Source organism: Sylvia atricapilla, chromosome 4 (assembly GCF_009819655.1).
Source record: "Sylvia atricapilla isolate bSylAtr1 chromosome 4, bSylAtr1.pri, whole genome shotgun sequence".
Lineage (NCBI taxonomy): Eukaryota > Metazoa > Chordata > Aves > Passeriformes > Sylviidae > Sylvia > Sylvia atricapilla.
The window spans coordinates 70,699,865-70,727,696 of record NC_089143.1 but is presented as its reverse complement, the minus strand read 5'-3'; the positions used below and the strand labels follow the sequence as shown (position 1 = coordinate 70,727,696).

Here is a 27,832-nt window from a genome sequence, read left to right as displayed (position 1 = left end):
GTGTAGAGTGCTACATTCTCTGTGGTTTTGCCAAGCACTCTGATAACTTTAGCAGATAAATATGCCTACAAAAGTAAGAAACCTCTGTCAGCAGACACATTACTGTACTAATACACACAGATAAAAATAGAAAACCGAAGTTCCACACGCCTGTCATCATGCAATTAATTCTTTTAGCAGAAACCTTCACTTTCCACCATCATTTTCCCCCCTGCTCTCCAAAGTGGGGGAAGAAAGCGGGTTTCTCCTCCATCCACACATTCCAAGGCATTACAGTACCACCTACAGGGTATAATAAACAGCCTACATTTCTCGCCTCCCCTTGCTTTGCCCACTTTCTCCCCAGTAGCCTGAGCTACCCTGGAATTGCATCACTGAAACACCATAAAACAAATTGCTACATTGATACTGAGTAACAACACAATTTTTTCCCCCCCTCCCCTAACAAAAGGCATGCAATTCCTGGAAACTCTCCTGGATAAAATATACTGATTTAGACTCTTGCTGTAGTCTGGATTCTCTTGTCTTAAATAATGGATAAATTGTTTTGTTTCTTTACTCATAGAAGTCACTTTTTGTCTGTCTATACACACACAGACATCTGTATTCATATTGACTTAAAGCCTGTGCTAAATTAATCACTGATGAGAGTTTTAAAAGCAGTGGAGGGATGGAGAAATTTCTGCAGGATATTGCCTTCCCTGTTCTTAACAGGGAGCTTGCTTGTCCTGTCATGGGCCCACCTCAAGACAGAAATACCCAGCTCTGCAAATGCTGAATGAAATGGGTGAAGATCCATCAAAGAGTGACATCTTGAAAGGCTCAAAAGAACAAGACAGTTGGGCTACAGGGCTGTTGTAAAGTACAGTAGATAAGTAGGCTTATTTCTAATTGGCCCAGGGCTCAGCACAGAAGAAAATGAGTTCTTGCAGCCTTACCAGCTTTATTAAACTCTATTTCTACAGAAGCCTCTGGTAACAAGAGTCTTAAAATGTATTAGTAAATTATAATTAGGGATTTCTTATCTCTTTTACATGCTTACAAATTAAAACCCAACTAAGTCAAAGAAAGGTTTCCATTGACCTAGAAGGCTTTGGAGAATCTCCCTATAATTTTCACTGATGGTAGCAGGCATTGCATTTGTAAAGGAAAAATAAGAAGCTAATATTTTTGCCAAGTGAAAACCACAAAGTGTGGGGAATTCTTGGTGAGCATCATTTTGTAAACTGGGAGAGCATGTGGAAGAAAGGGAGTTTTGTCTCACAGCAAAAAAATTATTTCACAGTAATTGGTGACACGGGAGCCCAGAGAGCTCAATTAAAGCCAATCCCAAAGCAGCCAGTCATATCACTCACCTGGAACAAACAACGTGCCCAGAATAGTTGTCTCACAGTAAATGTTTCCTAACACACACCTTACCTAAGCCTATTTACCTTAACCATTAATGGCAGGACACCTACACACACTGCAGTGACCTCAGCATCAGGGTATCATGGCTTAGTTCTTCAGGACAGAAAGAGCAAGGTTTACATTTTGCAAGTGAAATTAAATTAATTTCTTTCACCAGGTTAGGATTTTTTTCTAACTGTGCCAGACTGCATGGCCCAGCAGAGTGGGACAGCTGACCAGGCTCTACCAACAGTATCAGCGCTCAGTCTCCACAGGATTTCTGTGCATTTCCGTGTTGTGACTGGACACAAGTCCGTTTAGTTTTGGTTTTAAGCCAATAATAATTTATTTTTTAATTCTCAGAAACACACATATAATACTGAAAAACCACACATAAAATTAAAAACCAAATGCTTGTGTATTCTGGCTCTTATACTTTTTGAAGGAACCGTCCAAAGCTACTTTCAAAACATAGACATGTCTTTTACTCTCTTTAAATAATAGCATTCCACATTGATTTTGTATTCTAGCTCTAGCAACAGGTGTGGTATCATTTTGGTTAATTTCTCAGGTTAACAAATGAAACCCTCTAATTTACAGGAATATTTTCTAGCAGCCAGCATCGGGATACTGATCTATCAGTCCCATGGAGGTGGAGAAGAGACCATGTGATACTCAAAATACATGTCCCAATCTAGGGACACAGTTCACTGCTGGGTCCTGGGTTCTTCCCTCAAGGCTCAACAGCTCTAGAAACCCCTACAAAAATCACAGAATCATGGAACAGTTTGGGTTGGAAGGGACTTTAAAGGTCACCTGGTCCAATTCCCCTGCAATGAACATAATTTAATGGAAAGTCAGATACCTTAAGACCTTGCATACTTTTAGTCTGAATTTTGCTCAAATCATTTATTCCATCTAGCAAAAATTAAACACACTGATTCCCCAATATCAAGGGTAAGTATTTATAAAAATAGTAAGGAATTCAGTACAGTAAACAACTTCTTGCTGCCTGTCCAAGGCTCCAGCAGCCCAAGAAACAGACAGCTCTTCCAAACACAGACAGAAACAAGCACTTCAAAGAACAGAACACAAAGTAATTGGTTTCCTACCCCTGCCTCCATTCTGACACTTCCAGCTGAGCCAGAACAGCAATCTGAGTGTGAAGATTTTGGTGCCTGAGGAGAAGCAAATTGTGGGTGCTTAGGATGGGGATTTGCACCCTGAATGGAATCAGATCAAATAACTTCTCATAGAAACTCCGGAGTGTTTTCGATAACTTGCAGTGAAAACATCTGTCTGTGGTAACAAAAAACTTCTAAGTGAAACTTTTTCAGGTTCATAATGGCTTGTCAGCACAACGCTCTTAATGAAGCATCTTAGCAGATCATAAAAATATCTAGTTTCTGCTGTAAAAGTTGCCTTTGCTTATTATAGATGGGAAGAAAAAAGAAAAAAAGAGGGAGAAAAGCAGAAGAAATAACTTTCACCCTGCTGAAACATTTCTGCAGAGGAAACTCTCATTTTAAACAACAACAACCACTGTCACTCAGGACTCAAAATTAATGAGGAACCTAGGGATGAGGAAGAAAAAATCCCCAAGCTGTAACTATTTTTGGATGCTAAGCACTATGCAGCACTCAGGAGAGCAGTCTGCACAGGGGTGTAAACAGCCACACAACCTGGGAGTCGGTTTACCTGCAGGCTAATTAACCTGCTCTAGATTACCTGTTTTGATGTTTTACCTTGATTTGCCTCAGAACATCTCCATAAAAAAGTCTAAAAACTGTTTCCACACTTTTCCACTGAATTACCATGCCAGAAACTCGCATCATGGACAAAGATGCCTCTGGCTCCAGTAAACACGTTAAGACATCATGAGATGTAAGGTGCAAAATACAACTATTTTTTGTATTTATCGCACAATTAACATATTTACAAATATATATATATATATATATATATATAAGATTTACACACATCCAGATAACATTCCAAATTAAATTCCAAGGTGAAGATACATCTTTAGGTAGCCACAGGGTAGGAACTCATCTGTAAACGTTACAGCCCGAGCGGCTGTCGCTGGTGTGACGTATTTTTGCTTTATTTTAAAATCACATTGCACCAAAGGTCAGCCCTCTGTTATCACCTGATGTTTATCTGGTGGACAAGCCAAAGGAATCATGCTGATTAGAGCTTGGTGAGGACCTGTCCTTGGAAATGGTCCTGCAGTAGAAGGAATCTGGTAATCAGGACAGTTTCTTTCCATATCATTTCAATCCTCTGTCAGACCCATTTGATCACTTACAATACAGCACCTTAGCAATTTTCTTCCACCCCAGGGTGGTAACATCACTGATCCAAAAGCTGTTCCAGGAGGCTCGACAGCTTCCTCTGAAAGAATGGGCTAATTACTATAATCCCCTGCAGTGTTACTGAGGTGGCAAAATCTCAAGAGACTGGAGTTGATGATGATGGTGTGACAACAGGCTTAGGGACAAAGATTCTGTATAGAAAAACTGACTGTGCTCAGTGCCAGCAGCTGTAACTAATATTGATTTCCTTTGTTTTTCTTATATTCAGAAGGTATAAGTAATAGTAGCAGTCAAATAGGTTGCTAACTAAGCTGTGGAAAACAGTTACAATTCAAAAGCAACAAAATACAGCAAAGGCTGCATTTTGTGTTTTCTACCAAAGTTCTGGAAGAAAGAAAATGGAGAGGAGGAAAAAAAGGAAAAGTCAAGCTCTGGAACAGGCTGTCCAGGGCAGTGGTGGAGTCACCATTCTTGGTGATATTTTAAATATGTACAGATATGGCACCTGGGAATATGGTTTAGTGGTAGCCTTGACGGTGTTGGGGGAACAGTTGGACTCAATTATATTAGAGGCTTTTTCCACCCTAAATGATCCCATCATTCTATGGAGAAGACAGCAGAGAAAGAAGAGTTCCTGGCTGATGCACCAAAATTTTGATAGCCAATAAAAAACTAAAATAAAAAAATTCCAACAGTCCAATGGTAATGATTTTGAGCAAAGCCCTGCTGGCCTGCCTGGGAATATTTCTGCCCTTTGAGATGGCCAGTGCACAGTGAAAGGCTCTGCTCTGGCTGTGTGTCCACTGAATGCCCCTGGTGACACCTGCGTGGCTCAGCAGAACAGGGACTGGCAAGGGCTCCCTGCTGACTGGATCGAGGGAAAACTGGATAACCTTCACAGACCTACACAGAGGACTCCCAGAACAATCAAGCAGCCCTGACATAAAGGGGATAATGATCAGAAGGAGCAGACAAAGTCAATTTGTTAAGAACCTAATCATGTCAAGTAAATTACAATTTCTGGGGTGATTTTCTTTTAATAAGGTCTTTCAAATGGACCTGCATAAACAAACTGGTATGGAAGAGATGGAGATAAAATTGCAAAAAAAAAAGAAGGCTATTTTCTATTCTTTGCTATGTATCTCTGATACATACTCCGTGAGTGCTGGAGATGAGATACTGAATTTGTAGAAATTTCAGCAGCTAGGAAAGTAAAACACATGTGGGGACCACCTTCAATGAGAAGAGGAGAGGATGGACTCACATTTTTCCTACTCACCACACTGCCCAAAATCGGGTTTAAATTTCAAAAATTAGAACTGGGCAAAATTAGACAAAAAAAAGTTTAAAACATATCAGTCAACAATTCTACTCATCTGAGTGAAGTTTTTCTGGTTTTCTGCCAGTACAGATGATACAGAAATACAACTCTACACTCACACATTTCATACTTTCTTCAGCTCTAATTGCTAGTGTTCATGCAATCTACTAATTGCATTACTTGTTATTTCCAACACAAATACAGAACAGAGATATCTCCTTACTCCATTTGTCTCTTCAAAAGCATTGCCTGGTTGTGCAAAAAAATACTTCAGAGGAAAATAATCAGAGGAAAAACTTCCAAGCCTGCTGCAGATAACACCAATTCCAACGTATATCTTAGTTATGAACATTTGCCTTTGATTAGGACACTTGTTTCAAGAAACTTGACATACAAACCAGAAATTATTGTAGATAAGACAAAGGATGAAATTAATTTTAACATTTCTGACTTTTTTTTTTTCCTATGTTATTTCAGTAAAAATGGGGACTGCTGCCTTTCATAAACTAACTATGAATTTGTCAGGCAAATTTTGGTACCATCTAAAGTGGTTTTTGTCATTCAGAATAAAAATTGACCATCCCTTTGTTAACGTGTTCCCACTCCTTTGTTGGGACACAAAGGGTGTAACAAAGTCACAGAACCATGGAATGGTTTTGGTTGGAAGGAACCTTAAAGATCAAAGTCAGCAGCAGAGGTTCATTAATTTGCAACCAGTTATGCTTTAGAAAGCCTAATGAGAAAGTAGGTCTTCCAAGTAGGAAACACGAGGGTAAAATAATGCTTGGATTGAATTACATAAAATTATTTCCTGCTAATTCTGCGCATGTTATTAAAATTACTAAAATTTATCTCAGTAAACCACAGAGCTGATAGTCTTAATGTTCATTAAAGAACTGCAACAGAGAGAAATGCTGATTTAAAGCTGAAATGCCCCAGTGTGAGATGCACATGTGCACCTACAAGAAAAAAGCACACACACACCATCCCAACTAAACATCTTTTTTAGAAAAACTGTTGATCATGTCTCGACATTTCTCAGCCTTCCTCACTTGTAACTTCCATTACAGCTTTCTAAAGTCAATCCCTCCACTTCTTGTCCGCAAATAACCACCAAAATAGGCACGCTCATCCTTCACTCAAAGTTATGAACAAAGAACAGAGGTTATCTCCAAGATTCACTTTAAAAGCAGCGCTACTCATGCTAAAATGGCACGGCAAAAGCACTGAAATGTCTTTTACCAAAGGGAATGATAAGCTTGCAGTCTGGGATTTCAGAAAGTCTCAGTGACATGATAACCTTTTAAACTGGCTGTGATTAGCAGGTTACCCTGAACACTCTCAGCACCTTCAGCTACACATTTCTGAGGTGACAAACACACAAACTCATAATGACCCAGGAATGTTTAAATAAATGCAGCCAAACTGATACTCAAAAGCTTCTGAAAACCCTCTTGCAGGCTTTTAAATATTTAAATATTAATTACTTTTTAAAAATGCAAACTACAGGAAATAAATATGTATAGGGTTTCAAATTAATACACAAATGCAAATACAGAGTAGATGACATGAAGCTCAAGTGTCATGCCCAAGTTACTCTGAACAATGACACCTTGAGAGCTCCAGTACAGAAATACAAAAAAATTGGGAACCTGAGAGAGAATTAGACACATTTCAAACAGTTTACTCATTAAATACCAAAAGAAGTAAATACCATGCTGCTTGATAGCCTTCCACTTTTTTAAAGCAGCAGTCTAAATTAATTCCAATGCTATTTGCCCTCTTTGGCATATCCTCAAATAAAACACCACCTGGCTTAATTAAGCACAATTGAAAATATATCATTCGTTGTGGAGGAGCTGAAACTCCTGTCACCAGTGCCAGGAGAAAACAAGATTCTGGAGCTCCCAGATTGAAAGTTTTCTGAAAATGTACTACACAAATGACAGAGGGTTCATTTCTTCATATTCTAAACCAAAATGAGATCTTTTTTCAAGACCACAAGTGTGGGAATGCACCTCTCTGCTAAGCACTGGGAAGGTGGTGGGGAAGCTGCTCTCATTAATCTTGGCCATGCCCGGGCTGCCACTGCCTGCTGTCACACCCCCTCTCGGGGAGCCCAGCACCTGCATGGGGCAACAATGCCAGTGGCATAAGGACAAGAGCTTGAATAAACTTGGAACAAAACGCTTGGCTGGCAGCCGAGGCCAGTGAGACAGAGGTTTTAGGCATATTCTGTAAAAATATCAAGAGAAGAAATGAAGGAAAGGGATGATAAAACCATATTTTCAAAATTATGTCTCTAGAACAGAATGATGCTCGTAAAACCCCTGTATTTTTTTAGAATCAAAACACAACTCTTTTTTAAAACATTATTCCTTTTTGGCTTTCCAATTGGATTCCCTAAAACCTTTCCATCATTTTCTGTGAGCGTCTATTTTATTTCACTACAATTATATTATGTGCCAGCAATCCAGTTGTGAAACCCCTGCAGTTAATAAGTTCCCAGAGGCTACAGAAACATTTCTTGATTTAGAAGAAATAGTTCTTTATTTGAGCAGACATATACACGGAAGGCATTTAATGACCTAAGAAAAAAATCCACTGAGCACTGCATGAAGTGACAGTGGCTGGAGTGGACAAAGGACTTCAGCAAGCTTTTGAACCTTTAAGGCCAAACCTAAAGATTCAGATCAGCTTTAATAGAGGTTGAATGAGATCAATGTAAAGGAAGTGCATTTCTTTCACCTCTCTCCTGAAACATTTTGTAAGATAAAAACTAATTGAAACAGAATAAACCCCTAATAATTCCTGCTGTTATTTATAAGGGTGTTCCCCACCTGGAACCTTGTTTGTAGTTCTGTGTCAGCAGCTCTCTGTGCACATGCAGCTCTGGAGCTCATCCTCTCCACACTCACTTCATGCTAACAACTGCCTGCATTGCCCTCTCCAGTGCTCTCAACCACAGCCAACTGGAGATCCAAATTCTGGCCACCAAAACCACACCCCAGTAAGTAAAACTTGATTATAATCTCTGTTAGCACATGCACCCAATGACATCATCCTAACCCCTTGACATCACTCCTGCACTGACAGAAATCTGCCTCAAGATCATCCTCAAGGCCCTGAGGAAGGCTTCCAGGAAGGCTTGTAGAAAAACCAGAGAAACAGAACTCTGAAGGTTAGAAACAATAATTTAAAAAAAAAAAAATTCAGTGAAAATAACTCTCTCCAGAAAAAGTTCTTGTAATGCCACATGGAAAAATCCACCTAGACATTTCACCACCTCAAGAGAGTATGTGATAGATTTACCCGGTCCTTATGGCTGAGATACAGTATGTCAGAGCTGAGAACTGCCTTTAGAATTTAAAGGTGAATTGAAAGGTTTCAGGAAGAGAAGTAACTGCATGTTTCCACAGGTATCTGCTGGATTTTATGGCACAATGGCACACACTGGGACACAGACTGATAGTATTTCATGTTTTCCAAAAACACCAATACAGACTACTGGCTGTCATTACTACTGCAATAAAATCAGCCAGTAATTTTATTAGATAATGAGGAAAATTTTTCCAGAGAAGGAGTAAACACCTGGCTCCAGAATTTATCAATCTAAAAACCAGTCCTAATTCAGCTAGTCTTGTAGCCATAAATGTCAAGGGTAAACAAGAAAATATTCAACTTGTACTTGAATGTATGAATTTCAAAGCCATTAAAAAGCAGTCAAAATTACTGAAGTTAATACAATCCTTCCATGAAGTTCAGCAAGCTTTGACTCAGGCTCTAAAAATGAGCTGTGGGTTTTATCTGAACGTGGCCACGGTAAGGGTGCGCTTTCCATGGTACATCCAACCTGAAATGACTCCCTGAATACTTTAAGTCACCTCTGAGAAAAGACTTTGGGCTCAGAAGGTCTTTGGGTGAAAAGCAAAGAGCAGGGAGAGCACAGAGAAGAGGCAGGGTTTTAAAAAGAAGCAGTGTGAGGAATAAAGGCCCCTGGAGATGGTCCTCAGCAGCAGGAGGGATGCAGGAGAGCTGAGGATCACTTGATCCTCATCCTTGTTTTGGCACTTGCACCTGAGGCTGCCCCAGGCAAACCACTGCAAAGCAACTGCCTGCAGTGGTAGCAATTTTCTCCCATAAAGCACGTTAGCTGCAATAATGAAAAATCCTGCTTGAGAAAACGAGTTCATATTAATATCACCACCATCAGAAAGGCAGCCCAATCTCAGTTGGTCGAACCAAGCATTACAGCAACATAAATCACACTCTCATTTCATGTTGCTGCAAATCACATTTTAGGCAGAAAAGAATGATCTAAATAATTACCTGCTTTTCAAGCTGTACCATTAAAGGGGGTTTGTAAGTACACAATAGTGAAAAACATCTCCCTGATGATCTAGTCAAGCACTGAAACCCTCACAAAAGAAATTAGCCTCACCTTCTCTACGCTCCCAGCTGCTCATTTCCATCACTTCCCACCCTGTATCCTGTAGAAGAGGGAGCTCAAACCCAGATGAATTTCTTACTCTGCTTCCCAGGAGGATCATTTCACTGGTGGCAGCATCGTCTCACACCGTTTGTCCAACTGTGGCCTCAGGCTTGGAACACAGAGACCCAAGCTCAGAATCCAATCACTTTCAGAACTTATTTCTAAACATAATTACAAATGCCACAGCTGCATTATGGCCTTTGAACACAGGGGAGACTTTGGAGTCTTTTCAGACTGGAATCTGAGGCATTTGGTGTCCTTCTCTATTAACTAGGGCTTCTCTTTGGGGGAGTTTAACTACATCCATTTTCTCAGAAAGTGTCAGTGAAAGCTTAACCGTTTGTTCCCTCCTCTGGGAAAAATAAAATAAATTTCACCATCACATTAATCCTCCCAAGAGGACGGGTGGGAGAAAAGAAACGTTCAGATGTGCCCTCTCATGTGAATCATCCCTTAACTATGAGCTCCAGCATCAACGTCCAACACATGAAGCTTCCCTTACTGCAACACACACTAAACCAGTTTGTAACCATATCTTCATCACTTTGATTATATGAGAAAGGCGAATGTCTTTAACTATATTTAACACTTACATTCAGTAGTCATTTGGTTTGGGTTTTTTTAAATGCATCTGGTTTCCATTTAGATGAAACTTCAATGTGCAGAAGAGATTTCCAGCTGGACTTCTTTCCCCAATGAGTGAAAGAAATTGGGATACCATCCACAGAAGTGCAATCCAGACTGTATTATTTCTGTTCAGAGGTAATACCTGGTCTTTACAATGATTTCTAGGAAAGGCATGCTGTACATCACTATCCTAATTGCTGTCAGCCACATTTTGAATGGGCCACACTCGTAAGCTCCTTCTGCAAAGGAGCAATCTTGAATCTTAAAGTGTACATTAGTGCATAATGAGTTCCTGGCAGCTGTTTTCCAACTGAAAGCCATCGCCTGCTGCTTCTGTTGGGGATGTGGCTGTGAAAAAAGCAGTTCTGCTGATGAGCAGGGGGGAGAGAGGCGTGTACAAATACACAGCATCACATATTAACCACAAGCCCTGACACACTCACACCTCCAAACACAACTGCAGTGACTGCAAGCTCTGCAAGGGCTGTGGCTTCCTTGAAAAACACCTCCTGCATTATTACAAGAGATTCATTAAAAATTAGTGCAACAACAAAAGCCTGGCTTGTTTTTCAGGCAAGGAACACAAGGTACGGGAAGGAATATTCACACCTTTCCTCTCCAACTCTGAAGGCAACTGTTACCAAACAAAATAACTCTACACTTGACCCATTTAACTTGTATTTCACACCAAATAAGAGGCTAGCAGCCGATCCAAGGGCTGAGTGGGAGGCTGTGATCTCTAACCAGGTCAGTGACCCTCAGACAAGGCACAGAACACGTTCCCCTCTTTCTCTTCCCCTTGTTTTCCTGACTGCTGCAGTCATTGTTCTGTCTTCAGCCTGGCTAAAGCAGTTAGAGCCCAAATGGAAATGCCAGCTCATAAAGCGCCTTTCTTCAGTGTTTCAAAGCTAATGAGCATGAATCACAGATTGATTGGAAAATCTGTGCCCATTCCAGAGCTTGTGTTTCTGATATTCACCCCGCTCTGCTCTGTCAGAGGTGCACAGCAACAAGAGCCCAGCTCCTCGCTGATGGCAGCTGGCTGTACCAAATCCCTGCTGACAGCCAGCACAGACTGGAGCCCACTGTGCTCCGTTGCCATGCTCCGGAAAAAAACATAAACAGGCTGGGACACAGCACCACACCACACACACATCTCAGGGCCTCCTTCTCCTGGTGTTTATGCCTATTCATTCACTTTCTGATTAGATCATGTCCATGTCCCCACCAGCACAGTCAGAAGAGGTTTCTAATGGCTCACACCATGAATAACTGCCACTGTTTCTTGACATTTATACATTGACATCTGCTCTCTGTACTGAAAGCTGCCAGATGTATTAGACATTTAAAATGTTTTAAAAGGAGGACTAGTAGAGTCTTTTGATCACAAAAAAGCAGCACGATTTTTAATACAGGAAGAGACAAACAAGGTTTAGAATTGTTATCCTATAGAAGGGTGTAATTTGTTTATAAACACCAGTTCCCACTTTCATTTGCATACTTCAAAACCATCACCAATGTTCTTTGCTGCCTCCACTACACTGACACACACTTCAAACCCTGCCTTATAAAGGAGCCCTAGGAGTGGAGCAATTAGCAGGTTTGGTTGGTCATGAAGCTGCACTGTTGCAGGAATCTGTGCATTCCTGGTGCCAGTTGAAATCCATACGTCTACTTGCTGAGATCCAGTACTACAGTGTCATATAAATGCACAGCAGCCGAGCCTGAATGAAACAAATAAAAGCAACCAACTCCTTCTGAACCACTCAGCTTGTGGCAGAAACCTATATGCTGTTTAACCTAGAAAATCACTTCCAACTGCAATTACTGCCATTTACTCTATCCTTTCCTTCGGAGCTGATCCTATTCCCCAGAAGCACTTCATTCATGGGCTAAATTGGTTGGGGGGGTGTGTGTGTGAGCTAAACCCAGAGAAAACAGAAGTAGGTTACAAATTGTGTACCTGCTTGTAACCTAAGTGCAGCCAGCTGGAAAGAACCACAGAAGAGGTGAGATAACGTGGGTTGCTGTCTACCTTTGCTCTCTCTAAATTGCTGCATGCCCAAGGAACATTTTTATTGCATGAAGGCTTGGAGAAGACAAATTGATTGCCCAAAAGGATACACTGCCTATTTGTGTAAAAGGTAAAGATGCAACACTACATTTTCCTTCATCCAAGTTTATATTTAAAATAGAGAAAAAGATTAATTTGATAATCAGTTACATGTCCCTTCAACTATGATTTTTTTTTATCAAAATTAACCTGAAGTAATTCACTGTCTCTTACTCAATTTTAGAAACTGCTTTGAGGGAGCCTTAAACATTGGCCCATCTCTATCTACTTTTTAAGTATTTTTCCCTCCTATATTTGGTGCCAAAAAGCAATGAAATGAAGTGGAAATAAATGAGAAAATGAAAAGCTACTAGAATCCCACTGAATCAATAACACTACTGCAAATTTCTACCGAAAACAGAAACACTGGATTATTCCTACGCAGTGGAGGCATAATGACAGGAAGTTCAAACTTTCAGCTCAGCAATTTCCCCCACCAAGACAAAAGAATCCTACTTAATCAGCCAGGAAAGATTTTGAAATAATTAATTCCTGAAAATAAAAGTGAATGGAAAAGCCTCTGGCCATCTTAGTATTTTTTTGGCCTCCCTCTGTTCCTTGCATTTCAGAGCTCCAGGGCTCCCAGTGTCTAACATAAATATCTACGTGCTGCATATGTCAGTCTCAATTTGTAGAGTGAAAAAGCATCCCCAGCCAGAGATGCCATCAAAAGCATCAACGCAGCACGCCCAGTGCAGACAGGGACACAGCGCCACGAGAACACGGCAGCTCTGACTGGGACAGGCAGGTGAGAGAGGTGGATGCCATGAGGGCAGGGAGGCAGAGGGAGCAGTGGCTGCCTCCAGCACGGCCCCAGTGTCCCCAGAGAGGCTGGACAAGCCCACTCAGCCTCTGTCACCGCGGGAACGCGTGACAAGGCTGCGAGATGCGTGAGCGCCATGCAATATGTGCCATACTTGATGGCCCCAGGAACCCTGCAGGGAGAAAGGGAAGCTGTCTGGGGAAGGAGGGACTCCGCTGATGTTTGCCGAGCATTGGTGAAAACGAGCAAGAACGGTGAATGGTAAATGGGGAGCCTGGAATGGGCGGCAGGCAGGTGCAGGCTCAACCAGCCACATCACCCCTATAACAGCACTGATCCAGATCATTTCCCTCTTGTTTTCACAGCATTTAACCTGGGAAATGCAGCACTGGCACAAGTCTGCTAATACACTACAACAACTCCATCCCTTTGCAGATTCCTTTTACTCTGTTATAAAAACAATAACATTTTTTTAAAACAATATATATATATTACCTTTAAAGGCCACAATTAACAAATTTAACCTTCCAAATAGTTGTGTTAGACCTAAGACTTGCTTATTGACTCAATCCAACAGAGCACAGTAATGGCTGAAATGACCGTGTCACACTGGAACACAGGGAGCTAGAAAAGCCAGGCTCAGCCACGGGGCCCAGACCATGTGTACTCTCTGTCTCACACGCTTTATGATGCTAAAAAAAAAACCGCAAAACCACAAAAGGCTCTGGTTCAGATGTTCAGCTCTAGCACACGTCATTATTTTCCCTGTCTTGTTGCTCTAAATAAATGGAAATAATTTCTCCAGAGTGTCACTCACCATAGAGCTATTGTGATGGAAGCATGGAGTGCTGATGCAACCAGGGGCACAGAGGTGAGACCTTCTATCCCATAGTGGGAGAAATGCACATCGTTTTTGGGTTGATACCATCACACATAGCAACTAAAGCTAAATACAGCAAAGCATTTGAAGCTAAAATGTTAGTTTTACACCTGGCACAAAATGTGCTGGAAGACTCGTGACAGGAATAAAAGGCAAAGGGAACAAGCAAATCCTGATTTCAATAACGCAGGAATAGCAGTGGAGTTGCATCAGATTAACAATAGTACAAACCACTTTAAAGCACAGAGCAGACATTAGGAATACAACTGGTTTGACCCTTAACACTCTTAACAAACCTGTCCATGACTTTAAAAGAAGTTTATTTTTTTCTCTATGTATTCTTTTCTGTACAGAGCAAATTCTAGAACCATATAGCTGCCCATTTACTTTCACGTACACTGGATTATAGCTCTGTACATTGGATTATAGCTCTTCTGAAAGCAAAGCAGTTCCAGTTCTCTCTCACTGGTTCAGCTGAAAGAAGAATAAGACTTACAGCAGCTGTGTTACCAATAAAATTAGCCATATTGAACGCCAGTGAATTGGGTTAACTTGAAACTACCACTTTTCCCTAGTGATAAGGTCTTTCAGACATCTACTGCTGAAAGAAAGAAAAGCCTGTGGTTTTTCTCCTTAGCTTTTTTCTGCCTCTTCAATTTACTGCTCATTGACTGAAGGAAAACCTCCTTTCTTCTAAAGCTAGAGGACACGATCTCTCTCAGGTGGAGCACTGGTTTAATTCTGGTTGGGCCACCAAACAGCACAGCCGAGAGCAGTGTCACCACAGCTACTGGTCTGTCACCAGTAATAACAGCAGACGGGGGCAAAGGGCAGCAACTAGAGAAGGTATGATGGGACTTGGCAAGCGTGGAATGAGGGCAATTCAGGGAAACACCACGCAGAGGACTGGAACTGCTGTCCTACCAGTCCTCATACCAATTTCAGGAGAGATGGTCACTGAAAAACGCTTTTTTGATGGCATTGAATTTTCCACTAAATTTGGTAGTGGCAAGAGTGAAATAACCAGGTAAAAAGAAGCTGTCCTGGGTTGTAGTACAGGATGTATTCTATCACCATCTTCATGAACTGATGAATCCAATTTTTGGAGCAGTGCTCTCCCCAGGCCCCCTCCCTCTGGGTGCCTTCTGTTCATGGCCCATCAATGCCTTGTGCATGACCCGTAGATAACTCCCTCCGGGTGTTATCTCTCTTTAATGGGCCATCAAGGACCTCCTGTATCACTCATCATCCCATTGGGAGATGCTCCGCCCACAGGGAGGAGCCAAGCATTCTCACCTGGATATAAGCTGGGATTTGGGACAGTAGAAGCAGCCCTCACCCACTGGATTCGCAGAGGACACGGGCTATCAGACCTTTCTATGGGATCACTACTTCAGGAAGACCACCTTACCTGGACTGCTTCCATCACCCTGATCAGGTTGTATTCTGACTCTGACAGTGGTCTTTTTGTATTATTGCATTTATTTTATTTTATATTTTTTCCCTTTTCCTCTCATTAAATTGTATTTCTGACTTGGAGCCACTCACTCGTTTTACTTTCAAACCACAACAGAAGCATTTTTAAATATTTAAATGCCACATTTGCCACCAATTAAAGGACTGTGTAGCATTATTATGACACTGTAAATGATGCAGAGGAAAGCACAGAAACATGGGAGCAAGAGGGACCTCCTCGAAGGAGTTGAATCCAGTCCAGTGATATGTTAGAGAAATCATATCTCATACATAATTAAGTTTCTCTTGGCGTTTTATCTGATTAAACCTATTAGAAGGCTGCAGAGGAGCCTCATTTCCTTTTCCCCTCAGGTTGCCTTTGCTTGAGGGCACTAAAGCCAAGCTCCTCTGGATTCTGTGTAGGACAGGCTCTCTCTTCTGGCAATCCCTCTTCACATGTTTTGTGTACATCGGGATTCTCGTTCTTAAACGTAAGTGACCAACACGACACTTGTATTCCAAAATGGGTCTCAATTACCTTATGCATGGAATAAAAAGTCTTAAGTAATTGAAATTAATTAAAAGGATTAGCTTGTACACTGTAACGATTCCGTTAGCAAGCATACAGCTTCCACTGGAAGTACTTCACATAATGCAGCCAATTTTATTTAAAATAGAAGATTATGCTTAAGTTAGAAAAGGAAGTCTCATTTCTGCTCCTTTAAATCAACACTACAACTTCCTTCAAGGTTTCCATTATGGGTCTGATTCCAAGATTTTAACTTTTCTTAAAGAATGAGCAATACAAGTAACAAGACTAGAATTCTGCAATAAGCCAAAATGGATTATTTCTGAATTGATCCACTAACAGTGTGGTTTACTAAAGACCTGTAAGTTTAGGAAGAGCTTGTGGATCCTAGAAGTCCCTCTACCATCAGTGCTTTCAGTGTTAGCTATAGGAACATGCTACATTTTCCTCATGATGGCCAACAGTATTTGGTTTTCATCTGAAACACTCTAAAATGAAAAAAAATCCTTGAAAAGAATTCTAATAATCTAGTACTTGAGCCCTTTGCAATAGACTTGGCAAAAGACAGAAGGAAAACAATATATGACAAATTCTAGATCGCTCACTGCATTACTCCTTCAACGCCTATCTCCATGAAGTTACACATGCAGCAGAGTGAGTTCTGCCCACAACTGGATCCTGTGCTCTCCAGGACTAGAACGGAGTGAACGCGGACTTTCTCCCCAGGAACACAAACTTGATTGTATCCCAGTAATGATGGGAAGAAAATACACAACCCTACCATTGAATTAGCAAACCTATTAAGGCAGCCCACTGACTCACAAGAACACACAAAGCCACAACCATCATCCCCACAAGGACTAAATTTGGCTTTGCATAGGTAAAAATTTTCCCCATTCTATGAAAACTCCGATTTTTCCCAGCTTGTATTAGGACAAAACTGAAGCCACCTTATTTTAAAGTGTGCACACATTCTGAAAAAAGGATACTGCTGAAAATTAGAGGAAGTCCTACTTGGCTCCCTGGCTAGGACACCCTTCTGGAATACAGAAGATCCAGCCGAAGGCTGTATTGGAGAAGAGCCGCTCTCTGCCTCTCCCAATACCTAGATCAAACTCATCAAGCTCAATTAATATTTAATTATCCACACAAAAGGGATCAACTTCCGCAGAACAGATAGAGGGCATATTGGCTGGCGCAATGCAGCTTTGTTCAGCAAAAGTAGTTCAGGACCTGAAAACAGGCTACATTACTTGGGATTTTGGAGCTCTTGCACTTTTGTCTTTCTTCCCAAAATAAATTGTGCCTACCTAGTCAAAACACAGAGGAATTCAACCTGGAATTCTTGTACTCTTAGCTATTCCAGAGTCTATGTCCCTTATCAAGAAAGTTACCAATTTTGAGGTTTTCAGAAAATAATTTGTAGACTTTCAAAAGAAATTTCAAAGGCAGGAGCTGTATTTCCTCAGGAAGTCACTGAGGGTGAAGATTGGTGAGAGCTTATCTAAAACCAGACCTGAGCCACCAACATCTAGGGCACTCAAATTCAGGAATTAACAATATTTTCACTTAATATCTGTCAACTGAAAATGCCCCATTAATATTTTCTAGTTGTAAAAGAAGATAGCCAAGCATCTGTTACGCTTTTGAAAAATGAAGATGAATCAGCTGTTGGAAGACTCTGAATATGGAAACTCAATATAAGAGATGCTTTCCAAGCATTCATTTGGCAGTTGTTGCAACCTTGAAAGGCTGTGGGCTACTTTACTTGGAAAACAATGGGAAAAAAAGAAAGCACAAACACAGAGATTAAAAAAGAAGCAATGCAAACACCCACTTTGACTCCTTAGACCTTCAAAACCTCCCTCCTAGTATGATATTGTTTCAAGATAACTCAACAGTCCAATTAAAACATTGGCTATGCACCTAATCTTTTGATTTTTGCTTCCTTATATGGTCTTCCATAACCCCACAAATAAACCTTTCAAATTCAGAGGCGAGACGAAGCAGATATCTTCTTTCCTACTAGGTTCTGCTTAAATAAAAGGCCAAGATGCTATATAAAATCCCCCACTGTGTGGAGATCCAGGCAATATTCCAAGCACAATGGGGTGGGGTGAGGGTTTTTTTGTTCAAATTCTCATTTAGACTGGATTCTCTCATTCCCTTGTGGTTGTAGGTACGTTCCCTCTCTGATAAAAAGGGACCTAACAGTGTCACCTATTTCAAAAGAGCTTTTCCTCACCAGGTCCAAGCCCATGCAGAAATCCCTGAACATGTCTGCGTGTTATTACAATCTGTAACAATTTGTCTTGCTCATGCACAATGTTGGTTAAAATGCAAATTCTATGCAAAATGAGGGGCTGAAGAATTCATTAGTGTATGCTGTGTATGGATTAAATAATTCTTCTCCATCCTGTAAGCAGTCCCCCACATTTCAGTGGGGTAACCCAGGTTATAACAATTGACATAAAAAAAGCAGAGGAGAGAACAAGTGTAAACCCGTTTATGTCATAATTATGCAGCACCACAGGCATCTCTCCTCCTAAAGGGGAGAGAAAGCCCAAACAGAAATAAATAGCTGCCTGCAATTAAAGCCATTAAAAAGAGATTACCTCAAGCAGGGGGTTGAAGCAGCGGGCACGGCAGGCTATACCTTGAAAATCAACCATTTGTGACAGAGAGACCGGACCCACAGAGAAAGTGCCCTGGCAACTGGGTGTGGCTGGACAAATTCACGTTTTTACCCAGTTATTTGCCATTAACATCACCAAATTGCCTCGGGTGGTACAACAGGCAGCAACGGATCTCTCTACGACTGTTTACAATATAACCTCAAGAAACACCTCCCGAAAAACAAACCAAAGGTTCATAATCCTCCATCACCGTAGACTGAAGGAAAAGGGATGTGTGGCAGCACATGAGCCAATACCACCTTCTGTCAAAACAAACCACTCGCTCTCTTTAAGGGCAGCCGAGGGAAACCTGCGCTGAGCAGCATCCACTGCCGAACGACCGCAACTTCAACAGAACAAAAAATACAGAAAACCGCCTGGTTATGGCAACGCGATCCATTCCGCATAGAAACGGATGGGGAGAGACCCCCTCGCCGGCGGAGGCAGGGCAGCAGCATCCCCCCGCGCTCCGCGACCCCGAGCCCCGCTCCCGGTCCCACCTTCTTGGGTCTCTTCCTCCGCTGGCTGCCGCCGTTGTACTTCTCGCCGCCGTCGCTCTTCTGAGCCGCCTCCTCGTTCATCCTAGCGAGATGCAGTGCCGGCGCCGTGCCGTGCCATGCAGGCTCCGAGCCCAGCCCCGCCGAGGGTGGCAGCGCCGGGGCAGGGCCGGGGGCGGGCACAGCCACAGCGGCCGCCTCGCCGTGGTGGCGGCGGCGGGGCGGGGACGGCGCGCCCGGGCGGCGAGTGATGCTCCGGGGGAGAAACGCTGCTGGAATCACGGACTGCTTGGGGTTGGGAAAGGTTCTTAAAGCTCATCTCCTAGGTGCAGCTCACTGCCGTGGGCAGGGCAGCCCTCCGCAAGATGAGATTGCTCCAAGCAGCCTGCCCCCGGATACTTCCAGGGCGCGAGATGCTGCTCATGCACCTTCCCTGTCCCAAAGCCATTCACGTGAGCGAGGTGTTCGGCCACAACTGTAACATCCAAGAGATGACTCACTGTCACTATCAAAGCAGAAAATGGCAGCGTGAATGGCACGGCGCAAGGACTCAGCTTGTACTACTAAAATGAGTCACGCCCTCCTTGGGTCGGAAGAACAGCACCGCAACATCCACATGTAAATGTCCTCTTCTATTTCTTCTGATGATCACTTTACAAGGAAAAAAAAAAATCCGCTGTTCCACTTCCAGCTGAAAGAAAACAGCCAAGTAACTCGCCCTTTTTCTCAAACAGCAGCGAAGGCTGGGGAACAAAAGAAAAAAACTCCCTTTAACTGCTTACTCAGCAGAGGAGAGGCTGGAGAAAGTGGAAAGGACCCAGTGAGGCATGAATTCACTCTCCCACAATCACGCTGTCTGCAAACACAACGAACATCTGCAGCACAACAACAATGTGAGCAGTGTAACAACCTCCAGATCATTTTTTTTTCTTTTCCTTACTTTGAGAGCAACTTCTTTGTTACTGCGAGCAGTAGTAAATTCTAGACTAAAATGAGAAAACTCATGTAGAAGTAAGGGGAGCTACAGATCTTGAAGAAGGCGGGTGCTATACAACACTGCATCTGTTATGCCATAATTAGAGCTGCAATCACAGTCACAGCAAGGATTTTGGGGAAGATATACAACAGTCATTTGTTATCAGCGTCAGACATCCACGGAATTCATTTGGGGAACCTGTGGAGATGTAACTATTCTTTTAATTTACAAACACAAACGCCAGTTTTAAAGAGAGAGATCATCTCCCATTTTTCATTTTAGTCAAATTTTGCACAAATTCTTCCCCCTGTCCAGCCCTTTCTCATACCAAACTAAGTCATTTACATTTGTCTGACATTTGTTTATTCCCAATAAGTGATTCTTGGGTTAAGCACATTGTTGAGGTATTTGGGGACTATGTATTGTGTGTTTTCTTCTTACAATGTTTCCCGCACTATGAAAAAATTAAATCACGGATATTTCTCAGTGTAAAGATGAAGTAAATTTCAATCACACATGACGGTTCTTGTAACTAACAATTGTGCATGACGGTTCTGAAAAGCCAGATATGTGTGATATTGCAGTGATGTAAAGGGGATCAAAAATAAACTATCTCACTCTGCCAAATCCCTCACTTGTCCCTCTGTCCCTAGAGATGGGCCTTTTTATTATAGTTTTAATTCTATATTTATTTTTAGTCTTCTAGCTGCAAAAATCAAGGAAACAGGATTGCCGGAGACTTCCACGATGGCCAGGAAATGAGCAGATTTTCCCGAGAGACTTAAATGATGGAATGCTTGATGCCTGGTGAAAGGAAGAATTCTCTGGGAGTCACTGTGAGTAGCAAAAGGGCTGCACTCTGGGGAGGCAGCCAGTGCTAAGTGCAGGCTGGAAGGTGTGAGGGAGGAGTGAGACAGAAAGACACAGTTTGAGGATTTCCAATTTCCATCCACATTTCTCACTTGACCTTTCCCTTTTTTCTATGGGAGTTGCGTTGTCACACAACTCTCTGGCAAATCAAGGGTACAGTGTGACAGTGCCCACAAACAAAACACTGGAAAAGCCTGTTGTGACAAGTATTCCAGCTACAAAACCACCCCAAACTCACAGGTACAAGTTTGCTGAAGGATGACAACCTTATTAACCTGAACTGCTCCTAGCTCCTCTCTCCAAGTCCTGGGCATTCACCTTTGGCAGTGCAGTTTTAGGTGTAGTCAAAGAAAACAAACACTCTAGCTCAGTAACAGCACATCAGTACTCTTCATTTCTCACAATCCCAGAAATCCAGCATGAAACCAAACCAACCTAACCCAACCAGCCTGGAAATCACAGCGGGTGTCAACTGACAACAGGTCTGATACCAGCACAAAACCAGCCCTGAGAACCACACAAGCTGCCCCAGAAATACCCAAACAGCCAAGTAAGTCCTAAATACTCAGAAATGCTGAAGGCATTCACACTCATTTAAAGTAGTTAGGAAAAAATATTATAGTATGTGTATTCCATTTCCTTCAGAAAATTTATTAGCTGGAAAAAATACGTAGGCATAAACTTTCAACACAGGGAATAACACAGAAAGTAATTTTTAACTGGCTTAAAACAGGGCTGTAGTCACATACCTGGTCAGCCCTCGGCAGTTTGCACAGGGAATATCAAATCTCCAAACTCTATCTGTGAACCCACAAAACCAGGAGCAGCGGCTGGTGACTAATGATGGGACAGTTCCCATGAATGAGGGTTTAGGTGAGACTTTCCATGGATGTATCCCATCGGTTACGTTGTTTCCAGGCTGTCTTCATTCCATCTAAATCCAGCTGCTCAACTCTCCTAAATCCACCCCACATCTCAACCCCAGCCTCATGTAACAGCCTGTGTCAGGTTAACAACATACAGTTACCCCTCCAGACAGCTTTGATCGAAGGGATTTCACCCCAGCTTAAATTTACTTTGTGAGCTGAGAAGAAATGATGCAAAAGTGTGAAGCAGCTCCCCAAAAGTCTTTCAGCAGCGTGCTGGTCATTCTCCCTGAAGCACTGCCAGAAGCTTCCTGCAGTACCTCATCATTAAAGGCAGCAGATACAGGAATCCCTTTAATTTGCTCAGTGTGGTCAGTCAGAGGGGCTTCCTTGCTGAGTTTTGATTGGGTGTTTTCCAGACCCAAGACCCTCGTTCCCAAATTCATTCCTAATTGTCATGTAAACCCAAGGCAAAGGAGAGTGTCCTTGTTACAGCTGCTGGCAGACGGCTCCAGCCTGCACCAAGCACTGCAATGGTGCAGCTGGGTCACTGCTGCCATGCAAGATAGCAGGTTTATCACTACCTCAGGCATGTCTCTACTGTCAGTCTGACACAGGGTTTCCCAGAGTCATTCCTTATATCAGCATTACAGGTGGCTTCTGCAATTAAAAATTTAATCCTGCAAGAGCAGCTCCATTCCCGCTGAATTTACCAGCAGCAGATCCATTAAGATGTTTGCTGTAACAGTCAGAATTTACACAATGAAAATTAGAACTTTCTAGTCTAGTTGAAGCACATCTTCTACATCCTGACCTTACTTCATATTCTGCACCTGTATTGCCTATGTATTAAAAAAAAAAATTAAAAAAAAAAATAAACAGTGTTGTCAACAAGGCAGAACACTCCCACATTCACATTTTGGAAACTGAAGACCAGGGGTGTCTTATCAGTACGTCAAATAGGAGAGAGTAAAGACGAAGACAGGCTCTTCTCAGCTGTACCCAGCAACAGGCACAAATTGAAATACAAGTAGAGAAACACTTTAAAAGTAAAGAAACATATTACCTAGCTAGACTCTGAATTCTTAATCCTTAGAGATCCTCAACACTTTGCAAGGCATGGTCCTGAGCAACATGCCCGGCTGACCGTGATCCAAGACAATGACTGGACTATGACCTCCAGAGACCCATCTCCACCTGGCCTGTCCTAAAAGCAAACCCTCTGCATTTGTCACCTAGCAGCAGTTGTTAAAAGCATTAAAATACTCAGCTATTCCAGCTGAGTAATTGCAAATACTGTCATTGTTAAAACGGTGACACCTATATTCTCTCAGTTGCTTCAATGCTTATGATAGCACCCCCTCTAAATACCATGTGTGCTAAGTGCTCTGTGTCTACTCAGCAGTGCACCACAGATAATCATGTGGGATTCTATCGATCCACCACTGCAGGAGTTTCCACTGGTTACCTTGAGCTGAACCTCAGCTTCATCTGGCCCATCCTGATAATAGAGCAACAACAGAGCAAGGCACAGGAGGGGAAACAGCTGCCTATGGTTTACCACTGAGCCATTAAACTGAGCTGTAACAGCAAAGAGATAAACTATGCATCTATTTAATTACAGTTAAAAATCTAAAAAATCGTTTTTCTGATGATTAAGTAAAATGACACTTATCACCCAAATAAGCATTCTTACACATTGTTATGTGCTCCCTATTTATTTCATCCTCAATGTATAAAGGACAAACATAAATTACTAATAAGCAGATTCCTCCAACCACGTCATAGCTTTTCATTAAAAATCACAGAATCCTTACAGACCATCTTGTTCCAATCCTCCTGTCTTGGGCAAAGACACCATCCACTAGATCAGGTTGCTCCAAGCCCCATCCAATCTGGCCTTGCACATTTCCAGGGATGGGGCAATCACAGCTTCTCTGGGCAACCTCCAGAGCCAGAGCCTCAGCCTCACCACCCTCAGAGTGAACAATTTCTTACTAATACCCAACATAACGCTGCACTCTGTCAGTTTGAAGCGATTTCCCCTTATCCTTGTAGAAAATGTGTTTAAGAAGTACTGGAATGCTACAGAGTTTGAATCTAAAACACAAAACAAAGTACTCTTTCTTTAATCTGGATTTCTGTTACACAGTCACGATTGATTTGGTATTTAATCATCTCAGGACAGCAGGATAGCCAAAAAATAGGCAGCCAGCTTCCAGGACATACATCTGATATGTCCTTCCGTTGTTTTAAGAAATCACGTTTGCAAAGGCAAACAAGTAAGAATACAATAAATGAGGATTTCCAGCTCCATTTCTGAAGGAAACAGTTCCTCAGAACTCTTCAGTTCAGCACCTGTGCTTTGGACAGCAGGAGGAGCTAAGCCCCTCTTCCTGGGCCAGGTTGGAGAGGGTCTCTGGGAATGGGCCCCTGACACCTGCGCTGCACATCACCTCACGTCACTGATTTCCACCCAGCACAAAGACAGCAAATATTCCTGTGGCAAATACACTCGGGTGACTCATTTCCTCGGAGGAGTAGCTGTTGCTGGTAGCAACCTCAAAACAAAGAGGATGTCTCTGCATCCTTGTGTAAAGAACAATAGGTTGTAGTACCCTGTCATCATCTGTCATATACGACACAGTTGACAATGTGCAGTCATACTGAAAGTGTGGATTGCAGAAAAGGTTCTTCTTTCAAAAGTAAATATTTCCAAATCATGAAAATTTAACATATGAGTTTGATACTATTAACAACTTGTATACGTGTTTAAAATATATATATTTAATCACTTTAATTCCTTGTTGCTTCTGTCCTCTAGAAAAGCATCATTCCATGAAAGTTGCAAGGAACTAACAATATTTAACATGTTTTAGTGGGATTCTCAACAGCCTTTAAATACTGAGGAAAGTCAAGTCAGCAGTGCCATATGCTGGAAGGAATCAGAGGCCACCTATCCAAATATCCAGTAAAAAATTAAGTAATGCAGAATACAAATTTGACATTCTTTTCCTTCTAGAAAGAGTGTCCTCTAATGTTTTTTCTTGTTATTGAAGCCAAGGCACTACACTCACTAGACACAGGGAAGAAATGTGAAAAGAAAAAAAAATTAACTTTAAAACAACGGGTTATTTAATGCAATGCTAAGCTGCTTTGTCCCTCAATATTAACACACCTGAGTTGCTGGGATCCTACTGTACTTCTGCATCAAAATTATCAGCCAAGTTCTGCAAAGATAGGGTAGCCTGCCTAGCTCAAAGTGCTCCACAAAGCCCATACTCAGCAATCAGTGCTACACAAACCAATAGTCAAAATGCAGATTTAAAACATGCTGGACCAGGGAGAAGAAATTCCTGCCCTCAGTTGTGGTGTGCTGTAGATCAAACAAATTAAAACCCATGAACTGAAGGCACCATTTTCTGCCCAGTGGGAGCTGCAAATTGATCGTTTGCATTATCCATCCATCTGGGAGTCAGGATTGCAGGGATGTGACCTCACGTAACACCTCTGTTGAGAAGACATCAAACTTCAGCGGGAGAAAAGGCTCTTAAGTCCCCTGCAATTATCATGCTGGTCACATGCTCCATGGCGATTGCTATAGTAACCAGACACTTGCCATGGAGACTTTCTAGCTCAAAGCATTCTTCTCTTATGCCTTCAATTATTTTTTCTTCTGATAACTGTTAATTTATATTTTGGAGTAAAGGATTTGACTTTTTTTTTCTTGTGTTCATCTGGCAAAGAAAAACTACCAGAAATTAAATCCGAAATCCGTTATAAGAGAAAGGAAAATTAGAATACAGCTTTGCGTCATGGGTTGATAAAATACAGTATTTATATTAGTTAGCACAAACAACAACAGAAATGTGTCACATTTTCAGCAGAATGTAACAAAATTAGGAATGATTTTTTTTTCCCAGGTACTCAAATGAGCCTCTAACATTACTCACTAAGCTATAGTAATGGCAATGTTAGATAGTAGGATGCTAGATATGATTGCTATATAGAACCTTCTCTCCTTAGGTACCATTTTCTTTTTCCTGTAAAATATTCTGATCAAATTCCCATCTCTTAAATTTAAGGGTTTGGATACTGTCTCAAGGGGAATTTGAAATGCTTATCTGAAAGAGCATAGCTATTAAAGGTTTTACATCCACATGTTTTGGATCAAAAACCACAAAGAGGGTAACAGGATTGCCAACACTGTTAGCAAGAAGAACCACTAGGGCTGAGTCTGGGAATGGTACTGGTGGCACAGGATGGGCAGAGAAATGACCCTGGAGGTTGAAAAAGAGGAGATGGACAGAAGAGTCAGTGCTTCCTAAAACTGATATTTTCCAAAAGCGGGGAGGAAAAGGTCAAGATGATCAGATGGTTGTCTGCTGTTCCAGAAATAAGGAAAACTAACTAGCAAAGGGACCCATGTAGCTTTAGTTCTACCTGTACTGATGCTCTATATACTCTAATAACATAATTTTGAATCTGCTACTTCACCAGAGCCACCTGCTTCTCAGGGCCAGGATGGCCACACCAAGGAATCCACAGGAGATTCCAGAGCAAGGGCATCTGGTGTCTGATTTGCAGATAGATCCAGAGAAATTGGAATACACAGTGTAGGACAAGGAATGGGACACGGTCTTAACAGCCAGAGCAAGCTATTGGCACAGCAGATAACAGCCCCCATGCTGCTCCATCTGTCCCTTCCTCATGCTTCATACAAGACAGGTGCTTTAAAACAAGCTGTTCGCAGAAAGTTTTGCATTTTCTGGATGCTCCTCCTCCACTTTGTGATCTTTTCCTCCAAGGGTTAAAAACTCTCAGACATAATCACAGTCAAAAGGACAGTTTCAACCTGGGATCAGTGAGATGAAATACACTAACTTGGGGGAAAAAAAACCAACTTGTTTTCCTCAACTATGCGTCCAAAGATGCAAAACTTTTGAGTATCACTTATCTCCCTGTCTTTCAGCATTCCATCCACTGAACAGGGGTAATTGTGTCTCTTCACTTAACAGAAACATAATGAAAATGAATTAATTATTTTCCACACATTGGATAGGACTTTGATGAGCAGGATGGATGAACCCAGAGGGACTAATAATTCTGTCTTCAAAGGGATGTTTAAACAACATGTTCTAAAATAAGGCCTGGGGCCACAAATTGAGCAACGAGTGGGGAACAAGCTGTGGAATAGCTGTTCATTAAACATATATCATCAGTTTGTTCATCGAATGCAGCAGGAGCTGGTGGAAAAAGTATTAGGGGCATGTGTAATTGAAGCCTGTGTGGTGATGTTGAGACATGACTGGGTCAAACAGAGGTTGCAAAAGCCTCTCCTAACTCTGCACTCTCCATTAACTCCTTCCAGTGTAGTTTTAAAGTGTGTATATGTACATATATATATATATACAATGAGTAAGGACTCAAATATGAGATAGGATCAGATAGTGAGATTTCCTGATTTGACAGCCTCTGCCATTTCAGTGATCTCATCTCTTAGGTATCAGAGGTCAAATCCATCATTAGAAAGTTGTTCAAAATGGGAAAGGGTTTGCAAGAATTACTTCGGAAGCAAAAGAAAAGGTTAATTAACTGAAAATATATATTCTACAGGCAAGACGAATCACAGACTCTTCTGCCTTAATCCACCACTGACACCAGCTCCTTTGGCAGTCAGCAAGCATCACTGGGGCGCTCCAGGAGTGGCTCTGAAGCTGTCATGTCCAACTGCTCCATACACCAACCCCATCAGGGACGTAACCAAATGCATCTCACTACAAACTGATTGTGTGAAGACCAGAGAGGAGGGGACCTTCTGCTAAGTCATGGTCTCTTAAAAGATTTTACTGCTCTTCACAAGGTTTCATTTTCAATTATTATTATTATTACTGTTACATGGTGGATTCCTTCATGCTGTTCCACAGTCACGTTTCTTTAGGCTCAGGGAGGAATCACAGAGTACTGAGACCTTGAATGATACCTGCCCCCTAAAAAGCTTCAAACTCTATGCCTCACTACACTGGCATCTCCTTGCTCCCCATTTTTTCCTGCCACAATGCTC

General features: G+C 41.9%; 1 protein-coding gene across 9 annotated transcripts in view; it reads right to left on the bottom strand.

Annotated features, from left to right (window-relative positions):
- The window catches only part of ANK2 (ankyrin 2), a 185,859-nt gene extending 166,704 nt beyond the window's left edge, over nucleotides 1-19,155 (bottom strand). For all 9 annotated transcript variants that reach the window (XM_066318357.1, XM_066318359.1, XM_066318380.1 and 6 more), the window contains exon 1: nucleotides 19,060-19,155. In XM_066318357.1, the coding sequence (XP_066174454.1) occupies nucleotides 19,060-19,140 (81 nt within the window). In that variant the 5' untranslated portion in view covers nucleotides 19,141-19,155. The remainder of the gene's footprint in view (nucleotides 1-19,059) is intronic.
- Between the last annotated feature and the right edge of the window lie 8,677 nt (nucleotides 19,156-27,832).